General features: G+C 41.7%; 1 protein-coding gene across 1 annotated transcript; it reads right to left on the reverse strand.

Moving 5' to 3' along the window:
- Positions 1-938: 938 nt before the first annotated feature.
- Positions 939-12424, reverse strand: apcdd1l (adenomatosis polyposis coli down-regulated 1-like). Its single transcript, XM_068315645.1, has 4 exons — positions 11931-12424; positions 5665-5839; positions 3236-3755; positions 939-2552 (listed from the first exon to the last, which is right to left on the reverse strand). The coding sequence occupies exons 1-4, from the start codon at positions 12013-12015 to the stop codon at positions 1779-1781; spliced, it is 1554 nt and encodes a 517-aa protein (XP_068171746.1). The 5' UTR covers positions 12016-12424; the 3' UTR covers positions 939-1778.
- Positions 12425-15454: the final 3030 nt, after the last annotated feature.

A 15454-nucleotide genomic window follows, 5' to 3' on the forward strand; every position in this document is an offset into this window, starting at 1 on the left:
CAATGGTGCAATATTAAAACTAAATAAACTATTAATATTAATGATTTTCTTTACAACAACATCATAAATGTTTAAGTAAAAACATAAGTAAAAACAAAAAAAAGAGTTTACTTACAAATTATTTTTATCAAAATGTTAAAGCCTGGTAGTCATTCTTAAGAAAAAAAGTTTTAGAAATAAAGAACGATGTAATACTTTTTTTTTCACTTTTGCTTTTTACTCAATAGTTTAGTAGTGTAATAGTACTACTTTTGCATCTTTTTCAGAGGCTTGGTGATACGTAATACATATATACTGTATATACTACTTCTCGCTTTCTCACTGCAGTGTGTAAAACGAGCAGGCGTCGTGTTGCCGTTTGGTCCATTCTAATAAGACTGAACTGCGCAGGTGAGTCTCGTGACGAGAAACTCGCGCAAAATCAGAACATAATGTTGATTTCCAGGTTCGAAATTTAATTTAATTGTGAATATTTTTGCTGAATGGAAGTGCATTTTTCCCCAATATTATATCACAAAAAAAGATAGCATTGATTTCTTTTATTGTAAGTATGTAAAGCTTGTGTCCCAGGGATGCACGCTGATGATCGTATCATGATTGTATCATGATTTTGCCCAACTTCCCCGGGGATAAACTCCCCTGCAGTCCTGCAAAGAATTAAGTACACAAGCAAATATTTTCTCTATATTTGTTAATGCAAAAATCTTAACCAAACAAATATGAAATTTCATTTATAATGCAAAAAGGATGACACGCTGTGGTGATCGATAGCGGAACAAGTGGAAAGGAAGGTCTTTTTTAAAGTTGGCACGCTTACTTGTGAAACTAGGAACATTTCTTCGTGTCATCATTGTGAATACTCTATTTAGCATGCTGTTGTTAGAATGGAATTTTGTCCTTAGATGCATTGATTTGTTTTATAGACTGAACAAAAGGTGTTATGAAAAGCCATTTTTAATACACATAGAAAATAATCACCTCTTATGAGTCAAACCTAACTAGAATATTGGAGCAAAAAATTTCCTCTTTTTATAAAGTAAAGTATAAAGGGTTAAAATAAATATTCATTTGATTTCCTTGGACTGACTGCTGCCTTGAAGAAGGATAAGGACAAAACAACATTTCAAACCACAGTGGCTTTGGACCGATGAAGATGGCAGCCATCAGAGTGCTGATTACTGCTCGTCTACTTCCAGCTTAATTTCTCTCCAGTATGTTGAAACAATGTTCTGTACAAAGTGCATTAGTTACGCTGCATCAGATGAAAATAAAAATCTCATTTGATGTCCACTGGAATGTCCATGGCTTCATCTTTAATGTGGAAATAACTGATCCACATTTCAACACTGTGATCTAGTTTTGTCTCAATAGTGTGTTAAGAAAGCTGCATTTGCCCAAAAAAATTTGCAGAAAGGAATTAATCTGTAAAATGAGAACACCTGATTGTTACACAAAAGGAACACGGGTTTATAAGAATATATTTTTTTACATATTGTAATGATGGCACTTGCATATATTGCTGGTTTATATACAGATACGTTTTTAAGTAGAAATGCAGCTTTAAGAATCATTGAAGTGAACGGCTACAGGCAGTGGCTGAAAGCCATATATTTAAAAAAAAAAAAAAAATCAGCTCTGTGGAGTGTCTCGTGATTTTTCTTGACCATCACACATGTGGTCATCATTATATGGAGTAAAAGTGAAAAAAAAAAAGGCTGCTAGAGAACAATGTCGATCAATGACTCCAGCTGTGGAACAGGCTTGATTTGGAACAATCCTTAAAAAACACGGACCCAGCTGCAGAGCGCAGACCCCAGCACCAGTAAAACCAGATGAGCCAGTCTCTCTGTCCCACTGGCTGCTAACTGAACTTGATTGCTGTGAAAACCTGAGCCACGGCGCTGCAGCGGCTGTGTCTCCTCTCCACTGCAAAGCACCATGGGAGCCTGAAAGGAAGTGGGTCTCCTCTGTGGTCGGTCTGGACTGGACCCATCAGTCGGCCTGTTGCCGGTGAACAGCAGCAGGTGTTTCCTGTGGTCCAGCTCAACCTTGAACAGCTCATACTCCTTATGTGGCAGCTTGATGCCCAGGAAGGTGCACCCGTCCGTGGAGGTCAAGTCCTGTTCCGCCCCCACCTCCCAACCTCCAGTACGACCACACTTCCCAGGCCTGGTTGCATTCAGCAGCTTTGCCGTGGACTTGTCCTCTGCTGTGACTCTCACTTCTGTGACCTTAAAGACGAACTCGGTGGCTCCTGAGACCTTGGTGGAAGGGTTTCCCTGAGCGTAGTGGCCCAAGGCTCTCAGAGTGAAAGTGGGCTGAGAACAGGCGGGGTCCAAGTAGTGCCGGTAGACACCCTCCCACGCCTGCTGGTCGGGATGGAAGGTGAAGTCTCTGGTGAGGAAGAGGACGTTAGGACGGGTTTCACAGCGCTGGCTGACCCAGCGACCGGCCAGAGACAGAGGAGCTGCAGGGCCGCTGGGTAACACTGGGGGGCGCTGCTCAGAGGAGCGGTACACCAGGGCGCACACGGGGCAGGGGTGGATGTGATGCTGCAAAGAGAAGGAGGATGTGATACTTTCTGTGTCATTTAATAGATAATAAACCTTTTATTTTGCATTATTTCCTTATTATTAGAGTAGAGTAGAGTAGAATATAACTTTATTTATCCCTTAAGGAGGTTTCCGTCAGGGAAATTAATTATGAAATATTATTTAGAAATATTAAAAAATATTGTAATTTAATTTAATTTAGTTTAGTTTATTGTAGTTTAATTTAATTTAATTTAATTTAATTTAATTTAATTTAATTTAATTTTATTTTATTTTATTTTATTTTATTTTATTCAGGTAACAGTTAACCCAAACCTATTTGATCAAAGTCTGAGAAAATCATTCAATTAGCTGATTGTTGGACCAATATAAAATTTGTTCATCAAATTTTTCATTATCTCTTCTAGCGAAGGTGTTTTAGATTTCAAGTCAATTAACAATTACATGTATAGCTGCCGCAGTCATGCAAATTTCCCCACTGTGGGACAATTAAGGGTTTATCTTATCTTATCTTATCTTATCTTATCTTATCTTATCTTATCTGAATTCTCTGCCACCTTAATTTCAATCACACAAAATGAGTCAACCATCTCATTTAAGATTGGAACAACTGACCTGTTATTAAAACGGTTCTGTTTTATCTTTGGTGTATAAACATTTAATGACACACAGTATTATCTCACCATGGCGCTTTGCAGCGGCTGCTGGTATCCTGTAGGCCTGTAGCGACCCCTCTGTGTCCAGTCGGTGTGAATGTCCCCCAAGAACAGCTCCTGGACCTTCCCTCCATGGATGTGGTGCCGTGTCTCCACCCGTATCAGTCCCATCTCCATCAGGGAGAAGCCCATCGCTGCCAAGCACCCCCTCCCTGCCCTGGTGTTATAGAGCTCATGAGGCTTCCCCAACACCAGTCGACCCAGGGTTACCCCCGAGCAGCTCTCAGGCAGCCTGGAGGACAGCCTCTGCTTCGCTGCCAGGCTGTGGACCACGATGGCCACCTTGTTGAGGTGATGATCAGCTTCAGTAGCTCCACGGGTCATCCAGGACGCCTGTCGCAGCCGGACCCTCCCCCTGATGACCAGCGAGTAGGCTGGTTCTCCACAGACGCTGTCGGCGTAGAAGTGTTGGAGGGCCTGGAAGTGACGGCTGGGGTGAAAAGTGTAGAAGCGGGTGAGGAACTCTGGGCCGGGCCGAACTTCACATCTGAAAAAAAAACAAAAACCAGGCATGAAATGAGAGATTAGTTGTGTCAAAAAAGTCCTTAAGGACAAATCTTCATCATCTGGAACCTTCAGATCGCTGAACATTTCTCTGTCACAGTATTTTATTATTGCTAATTTTTTTTAAACATTTAAATACTTTTTTCTCTATAATATTTGACTGCAACAAATGACTAACAGGGGACAACAGAACTACTCAAACTAGAGAAAATCTGCGTTTTATACCCCCCTGACAGATTTTAATGTCCAAAATTCAATCTCCTTTGAGCTCTCGTTTTTGGTCTGTACCCAATCTTAAGTTTCACCGTGTTCACAGAGACGTTGCTAACTCTTTCTGTCTGTTTCTTGGTGCTGATACATTCTACAGGGTTTTGTGAATTTTTCATTGAAAACAGCTGCCTGTTTTTTCTGTTTTTTTTCCCCCGGAAGCAACACTTAAAACCAGAGGTGGCAGAAACGATCCAGAACAGAGTTCTCAATAAATAAACTTCTTTTTGGAACTGGAGCTATGAGTGGAACCTCCTGGGAAACACTCTTCATCAACACTGTTTTTCATGTACGGTCTAATGACGTGATATGAAAATGGAGAAAACACCCATGTGCATTTTGCATGTTTTAGTTCATTTATGCCGTCTCGATTCAGAACAAAGCGAACCATCTGTTCTCACTCCCCGTGTTTAGTATCTCTGCTCTAAAACTTTCAGCAGCAGTGAAGTTTTTTTTGGTTTTTTTTTGTCATGGGTGTATTTTTCTGTGCTTGTAATTATCACCGTAATGCTTTTAGTTTTACTCTGGTTTCATCTTTTGTTGTTGTTCCTTGTGATTTTAAGAAGTGTATTTAATTTACTTGGCTTTATTTCACAGGGCGTTTGAACTACTCCTCATTTCACAATAGTTAGACTCACAGATGGAAAACGCCTGAATCAATAATGCATTAGTACATTTTATGATGTCTCTTTCAACTGTTGTAAAGTCGTTCATTTGTGAGTTTTGTCAGCTGGATGAAAGACACTGGGCTTTACTGCATGAGCAGAAATATATAAAACTATAACAGTGAGATATAATTATACGGGACTTGCAGAAGTACAGCTTGCATATATGAAATAATTGCATGCATGCTGTTTTCTATAACTTTGATTTGTAGAGAGACATTCTGTCATCTGAGCACCACAGACATTAAGTTGTCATTGTCAGTAGAGCTGTCAGTGATGCCTCAGGCCTGATGTACGTCTGTCATTATAATTAACGGAGGGAATTAGTTTGTGCACATTTAATGTATGAAATGAAAATATATGTATGCATGCATTTATTTATTTATTCTATTAGACCTAATGTGGCTGCTGCCGCACTGAATGTAGAGAGACCTGCCCCCATTACCAAACCCCTTTTCAACCCCAAACAAAGTGAAGCAGCATTTAGCTATTATGCTCCTCACCTGTGGAACAAACTGCCTGACTACCTGAGATCTGCTCCAGCAGTCACTTCATTTAAATCAGGGCTAAAGACATTTTTGTTCACTGCAGGATTTTCCTGAATTTGTTTTTTCATTTTCTGCATTTTTTTTTTAAATCAGTGGTTTTACTTTATTTTATTCTCCTGTTTAATTGACTTTTTCATTTTAATTGCTCTTTTATTGTTATTTTATTGTCTTGATTTAATCCCTTTTTATCTTTGAATTGTTCTTGTGTTTTGTTGCCTTTGTAAAGAAAAACAAAAAATAAGTGAAAAGGCCCTCACCTTTTATTTAGTTTCACTTAAATCAGGTTATTGTGAGAATCTCAGGTCGGATGGGTTTGGTTGTACAAGTGATGTGTAAAATGGGTTTGCTCTAGTTAATTATTTTCTACGTTGCTATGTCAGTTCATTAAGAGCGGCTTCATCAATAAATTCACCTCGTCGACACCCAGGTGCCGTCCAGTCTTGGGGGAACGTCTGCTGTGATTCTCACTCTGTCCTGTTGGGGTGGGTACTGACAGTCCCGGTCCCACTGCAGGCTCTCGCTGAGGTTCGAGGAGGAGGCGAACGGCACCTCCCACTGTTTACTGCCAGCTCCAGCGACAAACACCGCTGCAGAACAAGGGAATGTCAGAAAACAATATTTAAATAATCACAGTTATCCAATCAGAAGGCTCCATTATGCTCTGTTTGACATGTCTGGGCAAATTCATCCAAAAAGTCTAGATTCTGGTTGGCTGCTTGTTCCTACAATCATCCTGCAGCTGCAACACACATGCCTTTATTTTGCATTGCTTACACAGGAGGTGGACGTGATTATGATTGTGCATTTTGTACGCACATCAGCACCTTTGCAAAACTGCCGTCTTCAGTTGGATTTCTATCATCAAGATAAAGCAAACAGTGGACCGAAGCCCAGCCAAACACATCTGTTGATAGTACTGTTCAAAAACACTCACAATAACTGACCTGTCTGAGTTTTACCAAACACTAGTGGTTAAATTAACCTGATTTAAAGCATAATTTAGTGCATGACATTTATTAATCTGACGCATACGTATCTGCAATCCGTCCACCTGTCACTGGTCATAACTACACTGAATGAAACAATACGTTTCCCTTGTTAACATGGTGAGGGAGCTTTTTTGATCACGCTGTCATGGCTGCAGCTTGAGGAAGCCCACTGGGCTCTCTGCTAACAATGTGTGCATTTTTATGTGCATGAAATTATGGCTTCACATTTAACATCCCAAAAAACAAATGTCAAAAAAGCAAGGGGGGAGTGAGTTCTCACAGACGCCTCCGCCTCCCTGCTTCTTCTCTGCCTCATCGTCTTTGCTTTGTTTTCATGGACGTCGTCTGGCGTGTGTTCTTAATGTCAGATGGTTATTTTTTTACACTTTTTCAGGTTTTTTTAAGAATCCAATGATTTAATTGTAGGATATTAAACAGTGAGCTTTACAGGAGGTGGAAAATGGATTTTTTTTAGGCGGTAGCCTCATACTAGACAAAAATGAGAACAATATCAATCCTGTTTAATGATCCAAGACATTGTCCTGCTGCAGGTCAGCAGATCCAAATCTTTTTCTTTCTCTTCTTATATTCCTTATCGATCCTCTTTGTTCATAACGCCCCCACATTCATTTACTTCCTTGACTTTCCTCAGGCTCCTTTGGGACCCATTTCCTGGGTGTCATCTCAATCTAACCTTGTGTTATGGGCCCACAGACCAGTTTGCTCCCTAACGACAGAGCAGATGGAGCTGAAGGGAAATGTGAACCTGGGGTGGAAAGCAAAAGATGGGATGTCAACTTCCTGATTGATTTTTTTGTTTTTTTCCTGTAATTGGCCCCAAGATAGCGGATGACTGGTCCTCATTAATTACATTTTAGTGTCACAGGGAGGACGTGCTTTATTCCCCTCTGTGTTGGAGAGCCTCCCATCTGCTGACCGCAACCGCAGAGGTTTTTGCGACTCCAACTCCTCCACCTGATGCACACGTGTGTGTGTGTGTGTGTGTGTGTGTGTGTGTGTGTGTGTGTGTGTGTGTGTGTGGAGTTTGGATTGTTTGAACTGTATAGCCGCAAACCACAAAACCAGATTTGAGCTCAAAGGTTCATTTCTGCTTCTTCAAGCCTCCTGTCAATTTTGTTGATATCATTAATACTCCTCTTTCTCCTGTCACAGACACTGAAACCGTTTCTGCAGTTTTCCCCCCTCGCTGTGATGCGTTGTTTATCCTCCATGTCACTGCAGCTGGCGGGGGGAAGCCGGTCGGCTGGATCGGCGACGCTCCCATGGGAGGATTTGGAGTAGAAACACTAATCAGGTTTAATTAATTTCCACTGCCCCTTACAAGCAATCCAATTGGTCTGTTTTGTGTTAAAAAAACCCCCAAAAAAACCTTTCTTTCCATGTGCAGCGTGTTGCCTAAGCGGTTACCCACACACATGGCGATGAATGGTTGGAGAGGCAGGAGTCACAGTGTTCAATGTGAAGTCATTTGGTTGCTACATTAGTTTCTGCTCTTGCCAAACCGTTTCTATAGTGTTTCTTGGGGTCACTTGTCATTCGGCCCCCTTTCCTTTTCTTGGATCTCATTCCAGTGAAGCATATGGTTGCATTTACTAAAGGAGAACTCATAAAAGCAAAGCTTAGTAGAACAAAATTGCTCATCTTGGGGTTTTTTTTTAAAGTATTTTTCGACAAAAGAGGTTATTCTCACCACAAGCAAGGCCACGTTGTCACACACATGCAGGGATCCCACCATCATTTTAATCTGGAGGGGATGGGGGACCGTTTTACGTCACCTCAATGCAGTTTGCACCTCTTTGTCACGTCCTGGTGCACAGTACATGTTTTATGTACCAGTACTCATGAAACCAACTTTAATCAATACATCTCATTCAATAATTGTTTTCTCACAGATACCAGATTAGTTGATACATCTAGATAAATCTCATGCAGCCATGCAATGAAAACTACATTCTTGAAAGTTATATTTTTGTATTTCGTTGTTTGTGCTGCTGCTTTTTTTTTTGTATTGCATTGAATTTTTTTTTGCATTACATTGAATTATACTGACATCTTAGTTTACATTAATTGATATAATGATGTGATACACTTGTAAATACAAGTGAGTGCACGTATAGGTATATGAGTTTACGCATAAAAATATTTTTTATAGCATAGCGTAGGTGTAAAGACTGACAGCTGATTATTCATTATTCTATCTGTGGGGTTTCTGCTGAACCAATCAGCTTTGACTAGCAAAACCTCCTGACTTAAATATGACTGAGGTGCAACGGTATGCAGCACAACAAGAAACCTCATTTCATTAACAGCTATGACTTCTCCGGGGTCAAAGGTCGACATGTATTGTAAGCTGAAAATAACAGATAGTTATTTCCTGAACTGTGTCTTTCAAACAAAGAATCCTTCATCCTCTTCAGTTCGACCTTTAAAACGTCTATTGCTGAAATATTTCCCGTCTAAGAGATGAAGGATAAACTACAGTTTTGCAAAAAAAAAAAAAAAAGTGTTCAAAACTTTATCTAACAATTCAGAGGATCTTCTGATTTTGTTCTTGGATTTTCATAGCAGTAAAGAAATGAAGGTGTACAAGAAATTCTAAGTATCTCACGTTATCTCATAGATGACCTTTCATTCACCTTTCTGCTGCGCTTCATTTAAAATCAGACATAACACTTGTTTGTCCTCATGCAGTTCTAGGATTCTGCCACTAGGGGTCAGCGTGGCGGTCTGTGACCTGTGTGTGGTCTGGACGGGTCAGTCTGTCATCACCACCGACACCGACCGGCCTTCCCTTCAGCCGACCGATGACTGACCAAAGTAATCTACCTGTCTTTGAGCTCCTATCCTGTTTCCACACACCGACACACACACACACACACACACGTGTGTGTGTGCACACTGCACACATTGATTTACAGTAGACTGCAGAAGGGATGCCATTTATAAAAAAAAAAAAAAAAAAAAAGACCTCCAGGCTGCACTCTGTTTGTTTATTTGCATTTGTGATTACGGTTTGGCAGCCGTCGCCGTCTTCTCTCATGTCTCATTCACAGCCCCAAAGTCAAAATATAGTTTTATGTGCTTCTTTATTTGGAGCGATCCTACAAAAACAAGGGCTGGATCCAGGCACTTTTGATTCAGGGCTTTCAGGGGGAATCAAGTGCTTCACATTTAAGTCAGACCTGTGCCTCATTCATTAGAGAGGGATGTCTGCTTCGACGTCCTCTACTGGGGCTTTTAATGGAGAAGCATTTAACTATGAAACTATTAAGTCCCAGTAGAGACGTAAATGTACATGTTCCATTATTTTAACAACCTTCTTCTTTGTTATTTTGCTTTTTCATTGCATCCTCACCCAATTTCTGCCAATGCAATTTTCCCTAAAGCACCACAATTCGATATTTTCCTCCTGTGCCTCCGCCTTGCAGGACCAAGCCATGAAACTGTCCCTGAAGTCCAAGCGTCCTCCTGGCCCCCCCTGTTCTGATGAGCACCCCATGATCTGCATGGCTCATTTGTCCTGGATATATTTCAGATTTGTTCCTTCTCTCTGCGTCTTTAAGCTTCTGACTTGTCCTCCAGGTACAACGGAGGTGTTACGAGACAGGGAGATTCCCAGGTTAAATCTGAATTTGAACAACATGACATCCGTGTTGAAATATTTGAATATGAATCAGTCATCGAGTCTGATTCGCCCTGAGAGCGAGATTAGAGACTCGTCTCACACGAGGTGTGAAACTTGCATTCCAGCCGGTCGTTGTTGTGCAGACTGAAGATGCCTGAGGACAGAAAACATGTCAAACCCTAATCTCATCCAAATACCTGAAAGTCATCTGGGTTCAGTGGCTGAAAAGCAAATCTTGATTTGGTTTGTTACAAAAAAAGTTGTAATGAACTGATTTTCTGTCCCCCCCCCTTCTGTCCACACTTGTCACCAAAGTCAAGCCAAGGTCAGGTTGATTTAGAAGATTTTCAGAGAGCATGAGGTCTGTTGTGTTATTCTAACCCCAACATCCCCCCTTCCTCTTTTGTGCTTTGATTCTTGCGTCTCCCCCGGACCAAGAGTGACCCTCTCTCCCTCGGGCGGGTGTGTGGGACGGCTACTGTTGTTTTTTCATCACTGCTGAAGCCGGTTGATCCAGCGGCCTTGTATATTTGGACAGGGGATCTGCGGGGTTTGCCCCGGCAGACGTTCCTGCCAGCTCCACTGTGAGTAGTCCAGAGTCACGACGCGATCATCATCTCGCTCCAACCGGCCGCCAACACCGAGCCAACACCTCCACCTACTCCGTCATAGGGAGACAGCAAAGCTTCCAACTTTGGGTTTCCTGTCGTTCGACAGTGAAAGAGCATTTTGATGGTAAATGCAGTAGATAAAGGAACGGGTGAGCTGATGGTCCATTGATGCTTTCAGGCTGACGTGACATCAGTTTCACCCTAATCCCAAAACATTCCTTAGCGATCCGGTCAGTGTCCGTTTCACACGCTTTCAATTTGGAATGAGACTCTCAAAAGTTTTTGTGCATCCAAACTCTGAGGTAAACAAATATGATCATGTTGAGTTGTTTTTTTTGTTGTTGTTTTTTTTCCATATGGTGGAATCAGCGATGGAGTGGGCTCGCTAAACGTTTCCATCCAGTTTCAGGACAATTCAGTTCAACTCAGGAAACGCTGGAAACATTCATCGTGGTCACTTCCTCATTTTGGAAAAGTTCCAAAATGAGTTTCAAGTTCCAAATTTGAATTTTTGGCTTCAAAGGATGATAAATAGATTAAAACATTGAATGGGTGAGAGGTTGGGTGTTGATTATAACCGGCTACCTCTCTCTCTGCTTCTCCCTCTACAAACAACTGATATCCAAAAGGCTTTGCTTTCCCCGATCGGGGCCACGGCTGCAGGACGATCGGCTCCACACAGCGGCTCTGAGGTGAGGTCAGTAATGTCTGCCTCCTGTTATTCCAAGCATTAACATAATGGCGACATTAGTTCCAGGGCCACGAGTCCCCCGCTCCTAGGGAACCATTGTTTGGATGTTTGGAGGCACCGGCTGAACTCTTCGGGAGATTCCTCCATAGATCCGAGGACACACAGGAGATGAACGGGAACACACATCAGCTATCCATCCCATTTTGTTTTCAGCCACATTTTGAACTTTGAATGTGCAAAAATTCCACAATAGCTTCCTTGTTATTTGGACGGACCTGTTTTAATCTTTAGCTTCTTGTCTTTCTTTTTGTCCTGCCGTGTGTTCTTTGAGCTAAATCCAGTGTTCAGCTGATTCCTCACATGAGGGAGCTTTCATCTCCTGTTTTTTTTTTTTTTCCCCCACATTTGCATTGCACGAGGAACTCTGCTGTGATCTTTTAACAGTTAAAAGTTGTAAAGTAAAACTTCTGAAATACCTTTACTTCACTACCATATTGAGGAATAAATTAATGACTTTTAATTGTGTGACTGAAAATCTCAGTTCATGTTCTAAACATTCATCATAATTTATCAAATTTTGACTGGGGAAAAAGATGTGATTAATGTAAAGCATGCAGTGGACAGACACTGTATAACCAGCTCTATACTTAAAAAGTTGTGTGGACAGCTGGAACCCCCCCCCCTCCAAAAAAAACAACAACAACCCCACACCAACATCCTGGACACAGAGTCTGGACTCACCTTGCCACAGCCACAGCAGCCTGACTCCCCTCAGCAGGTGACTGAAATGTCTGTACGACATGTTTCCTGCTTCCTCACACTTCATTCACACACACACACACACACCCACACACACACACACACACACACACACACACACACACGCACTCCGCTCAGTCGACAAAGTTTGAATCCCCGGGAAATCCAAGACGCACCAGAAGCTCCTGTCAACAGCAGATGATCGCACAGGATATCACCATGACCCGAGTCCAGTCACCCTCCACATGAAACTCTGTCGTCCTCTTCAGCCAAACGGGGGTGTTTTTCTTTCACCTCCACCTCCTGGCTTCCATGGTCTGATGAAAAAAGTCCTCAGTTGGAAACACACTTCAAGCAACTTCTCCACACTGGTGCTCTCCTTCAGTTACAGAGGAACAGTTCAAACTCTCTCTCTTCCCCTGTCCCTCTCAGTCACACACCTTTCTACTGTGGGAGCTCCATGCATGTGCAGCGAGTGTGTGCATGCATGTGGATTTTGTGTGTGTGTGTGCACTTCTGTCTGGCTCTTATAGTTTTGAGCTGAGAGGAGGGAGAAATAGAGAGAGAGAGAGAGATGGAGGGAGGGCAGAGATAGAGAATGTGTGTGTGTGTGTGTGTGTGTGTGTGTGTGTGTGTGTGTGTGTGTGTGTGTGTGTGTGTAGAGGGGGGTTTGAGCTTCAAACTTCCTAAAGTGAAGGCTCCAGGGAGCTTTTAGAGCAAGGTGCAAAAGGGCAGCGGTGAATCTGAGTTAACTCTGAAGCCACAATCCTTTCAGCCAATCATGTCCTGTATGATGGAACACAGAACTGACAGCAACTCCAATGAACGTGTTCTATCTTCAACCATGAAGGAACATTTTGTTGTTTATGACGATTAAGAGTTGCATGCTTACATCTTTAACACAAATGAGGATCTGTAAGAGTTTGAAATTCAGCTTCCTGCTTCTTCAGAAATTAGAAAAGAACTTTGTTTACTGTCCTCCTGGGAGCTTTGTTGCCAGTTTGGTCTCTTTTATCCATCATATATCAGATGTGATTAAGCGCTATATGAATAAAAGTTGATTGAAACGTTGATATATGTTATCTTTCAACTGTCCAGTTCAGTTTATTAAACTTTTATATTTTACGTTTAAATACTGTAAAGGTTGGAAAAATGAGCTTGTTGTTCCATTTCTCCAGTGATTGTATTTGCTCCAAGGGAGATATATTTCAAAACCAAGACTTCATATGTTTTACAAAGTCCACACATTTCCCCAAAATGTATTCTAAAGCATATTTATTCTTTGGGACATTTTTGGGATCCTCCGCTATAACTGTAATATATCCAAATATCTCTGTTTCTCTTGGTCACCTTGCTGTGGAGAGTTTTCAATGGTTCTATGTTCCACCTAAGAAATAGACCCAATGAATAATGTTAACACTGAGGTTTGTGGCTTATTGAGAGGAATAGGAACACTGTGTTTGGGGAGGAGACGCTGGTGTTGATTTTCTCAAATGTGATTTTTCAGCGTCGTCAGAAACTAAATAAAAGTCAGTTCACCTCAGTTTTATTGGTGCAGGAGCAGATAGCTCAAGGACGGACGTCTTGCATATTTTTGCACATTAAAGCAGCAGCAGAGGTGAGTGGGAAGATGTGTTTTGTTTTGGGGTCATTTGGGTGAACCGTCCCATTAAATGGAGAAAACGTCAGCTGTAAAAAAAAAAGAAGAAGAAGAAAACCACCCCCAAAAAACAAAAAAACATCTGAAGTCAAACCTGCAGCAGCTGCATACACACGCTTTACGCAAACACATATCACACCCCATTAGACGCACACACACACACACACACACACACACACACACACACACACACACACACACACACAGAAACGCTCCAAGTCCTGCTGATTCATAGGCTCTGCATGCGTATATATGTGGTCTGACGGAGCTGTTGACGCTCTCGACCGCCGCTGAGGTAGAAACGGGGTTTCAAAAGCGCCTGCCAAAGCCAGATTTGGCCGCACGTCTCCGATGGGTGGGCTGACCAGAGCCCTGGCACTCCATCGGGGCCGCGTACACTCCCCCGACCATTACGCATGCAACCAATGGCCAGTGCAATTGGGCTGAGTAATTTTACCAGCAGTGCTGTGTTTTACATGGCAGATCCGCGATGCATCATCTTGCTTACATTAATAGTTCTTTGCCAATTGTCAGTTGAACTGAATCTGTGTGCGCTTCGGTTTCTCACAGTCTCCGTGCCACGTCCTCAAGGTCGCCAAGCGCTGAATGGATGGTATTGAAGAAGAATTGCCTCCGCAGCAATTTATTTATGTTTTTTTTTTTTTTTTTGCCATCGTTCCCATCTGTGATAACACTGCAGACTCCAAGATAATTGGTGAGAAGCACTGCAAGATGTTTGAAAAGATGTCTGAGTGGTCAAGAAGCAGATGATGTGAGAATGTTTCAACCTAGTACCCACTGAAGGACTTTTTTTTTTTTTTGCACACACATACATGGCGTCTCCCATAGTGCACTGCTTTTAGTTTGTGTGTCTTTATAAACATTTTCACATGGATGAGTTGGATGGAATGAAGTAATAACTGCTGGAAGTGACTGAGGGCGGTCTTACAATTCAAGTACGGTACAACAAATGTGTGTCGACATAAAGAAGAAAAACGTGAAAGGAAAATGAAAAACTTTCCATCCTCAAGTTCTGATGTCTCCGAGAGCCTCACACACACACACACTCACACACACACACACACACACACACACACACACACACACACACACACACACACACGGATATTTGTTCCTCCAATTTTACTGCTCTCTGAAAACACTTTCGCTGCTTCCTCCATCCTTCACGTTCGCCGTCCCTGTCGCTGTGGTTGTATTAACGTTGCTTTAACGCACGCAACGCATGGTGGCATCGATGGTTAGACCATTTCCAGATGGATGGACCCATTTAAGTGTAGATGGAGAGTAAATGGAGCTCATATCCCACACATGTAGAAGAAAAAAAACAAACAACTAATACTAAACTACCAGTTTCCAGACTGATCCTTACCTTGAAGGTCATCCTAACATGACCTGTAGTTGTGGACATACAGTTAATAATAATTGGGCATTTAATCCCATGTAATAATTATTATCTACATTTAGACCAACCAATGCGGGCGCTTCAGAGACGGGCCAGGGGTTAATTTTGGAAGATTTGTCCTTCTAAATGTTTCAAGTGCACCTTTTAAAAACATTTTTAGATTTAAATGAAGAGCTGGGGTATAACATACACTATTCCAGTTATACTGTATTTTAAAAAAATGTTATTGAGGGTATGGTCTCTGATGCTGAGGGTTTTCATTCTGTATTTCAAAAGGTGATTATTTTAATTTATTAATCACCTTTTGAAACCTTTTATTTTAAAATGTGTTTTCCTGGGTTTAGTTATTATGAATGGAGTCATTTGTCAAACCATCTCTGAGATAATATCGCTAACTGGTCGCCTCGTTTGTCCTCTGATTAT

Source organism: Antennarius striatus, chromosome 5 (assembly GCF_040054535.1).
Source record: "Antennarius striatus isolate MH-2024 chromosome 5, ASM4005453v1, whole genome shotgun sequence".
NCBI classification, from domain to species: domain Eukaryota; kingdom Metazoa; phylum Chordata; class Actinopteri; order Lophiiformes; family Antennariidae; genus Antennarius; species Antennarius striatus.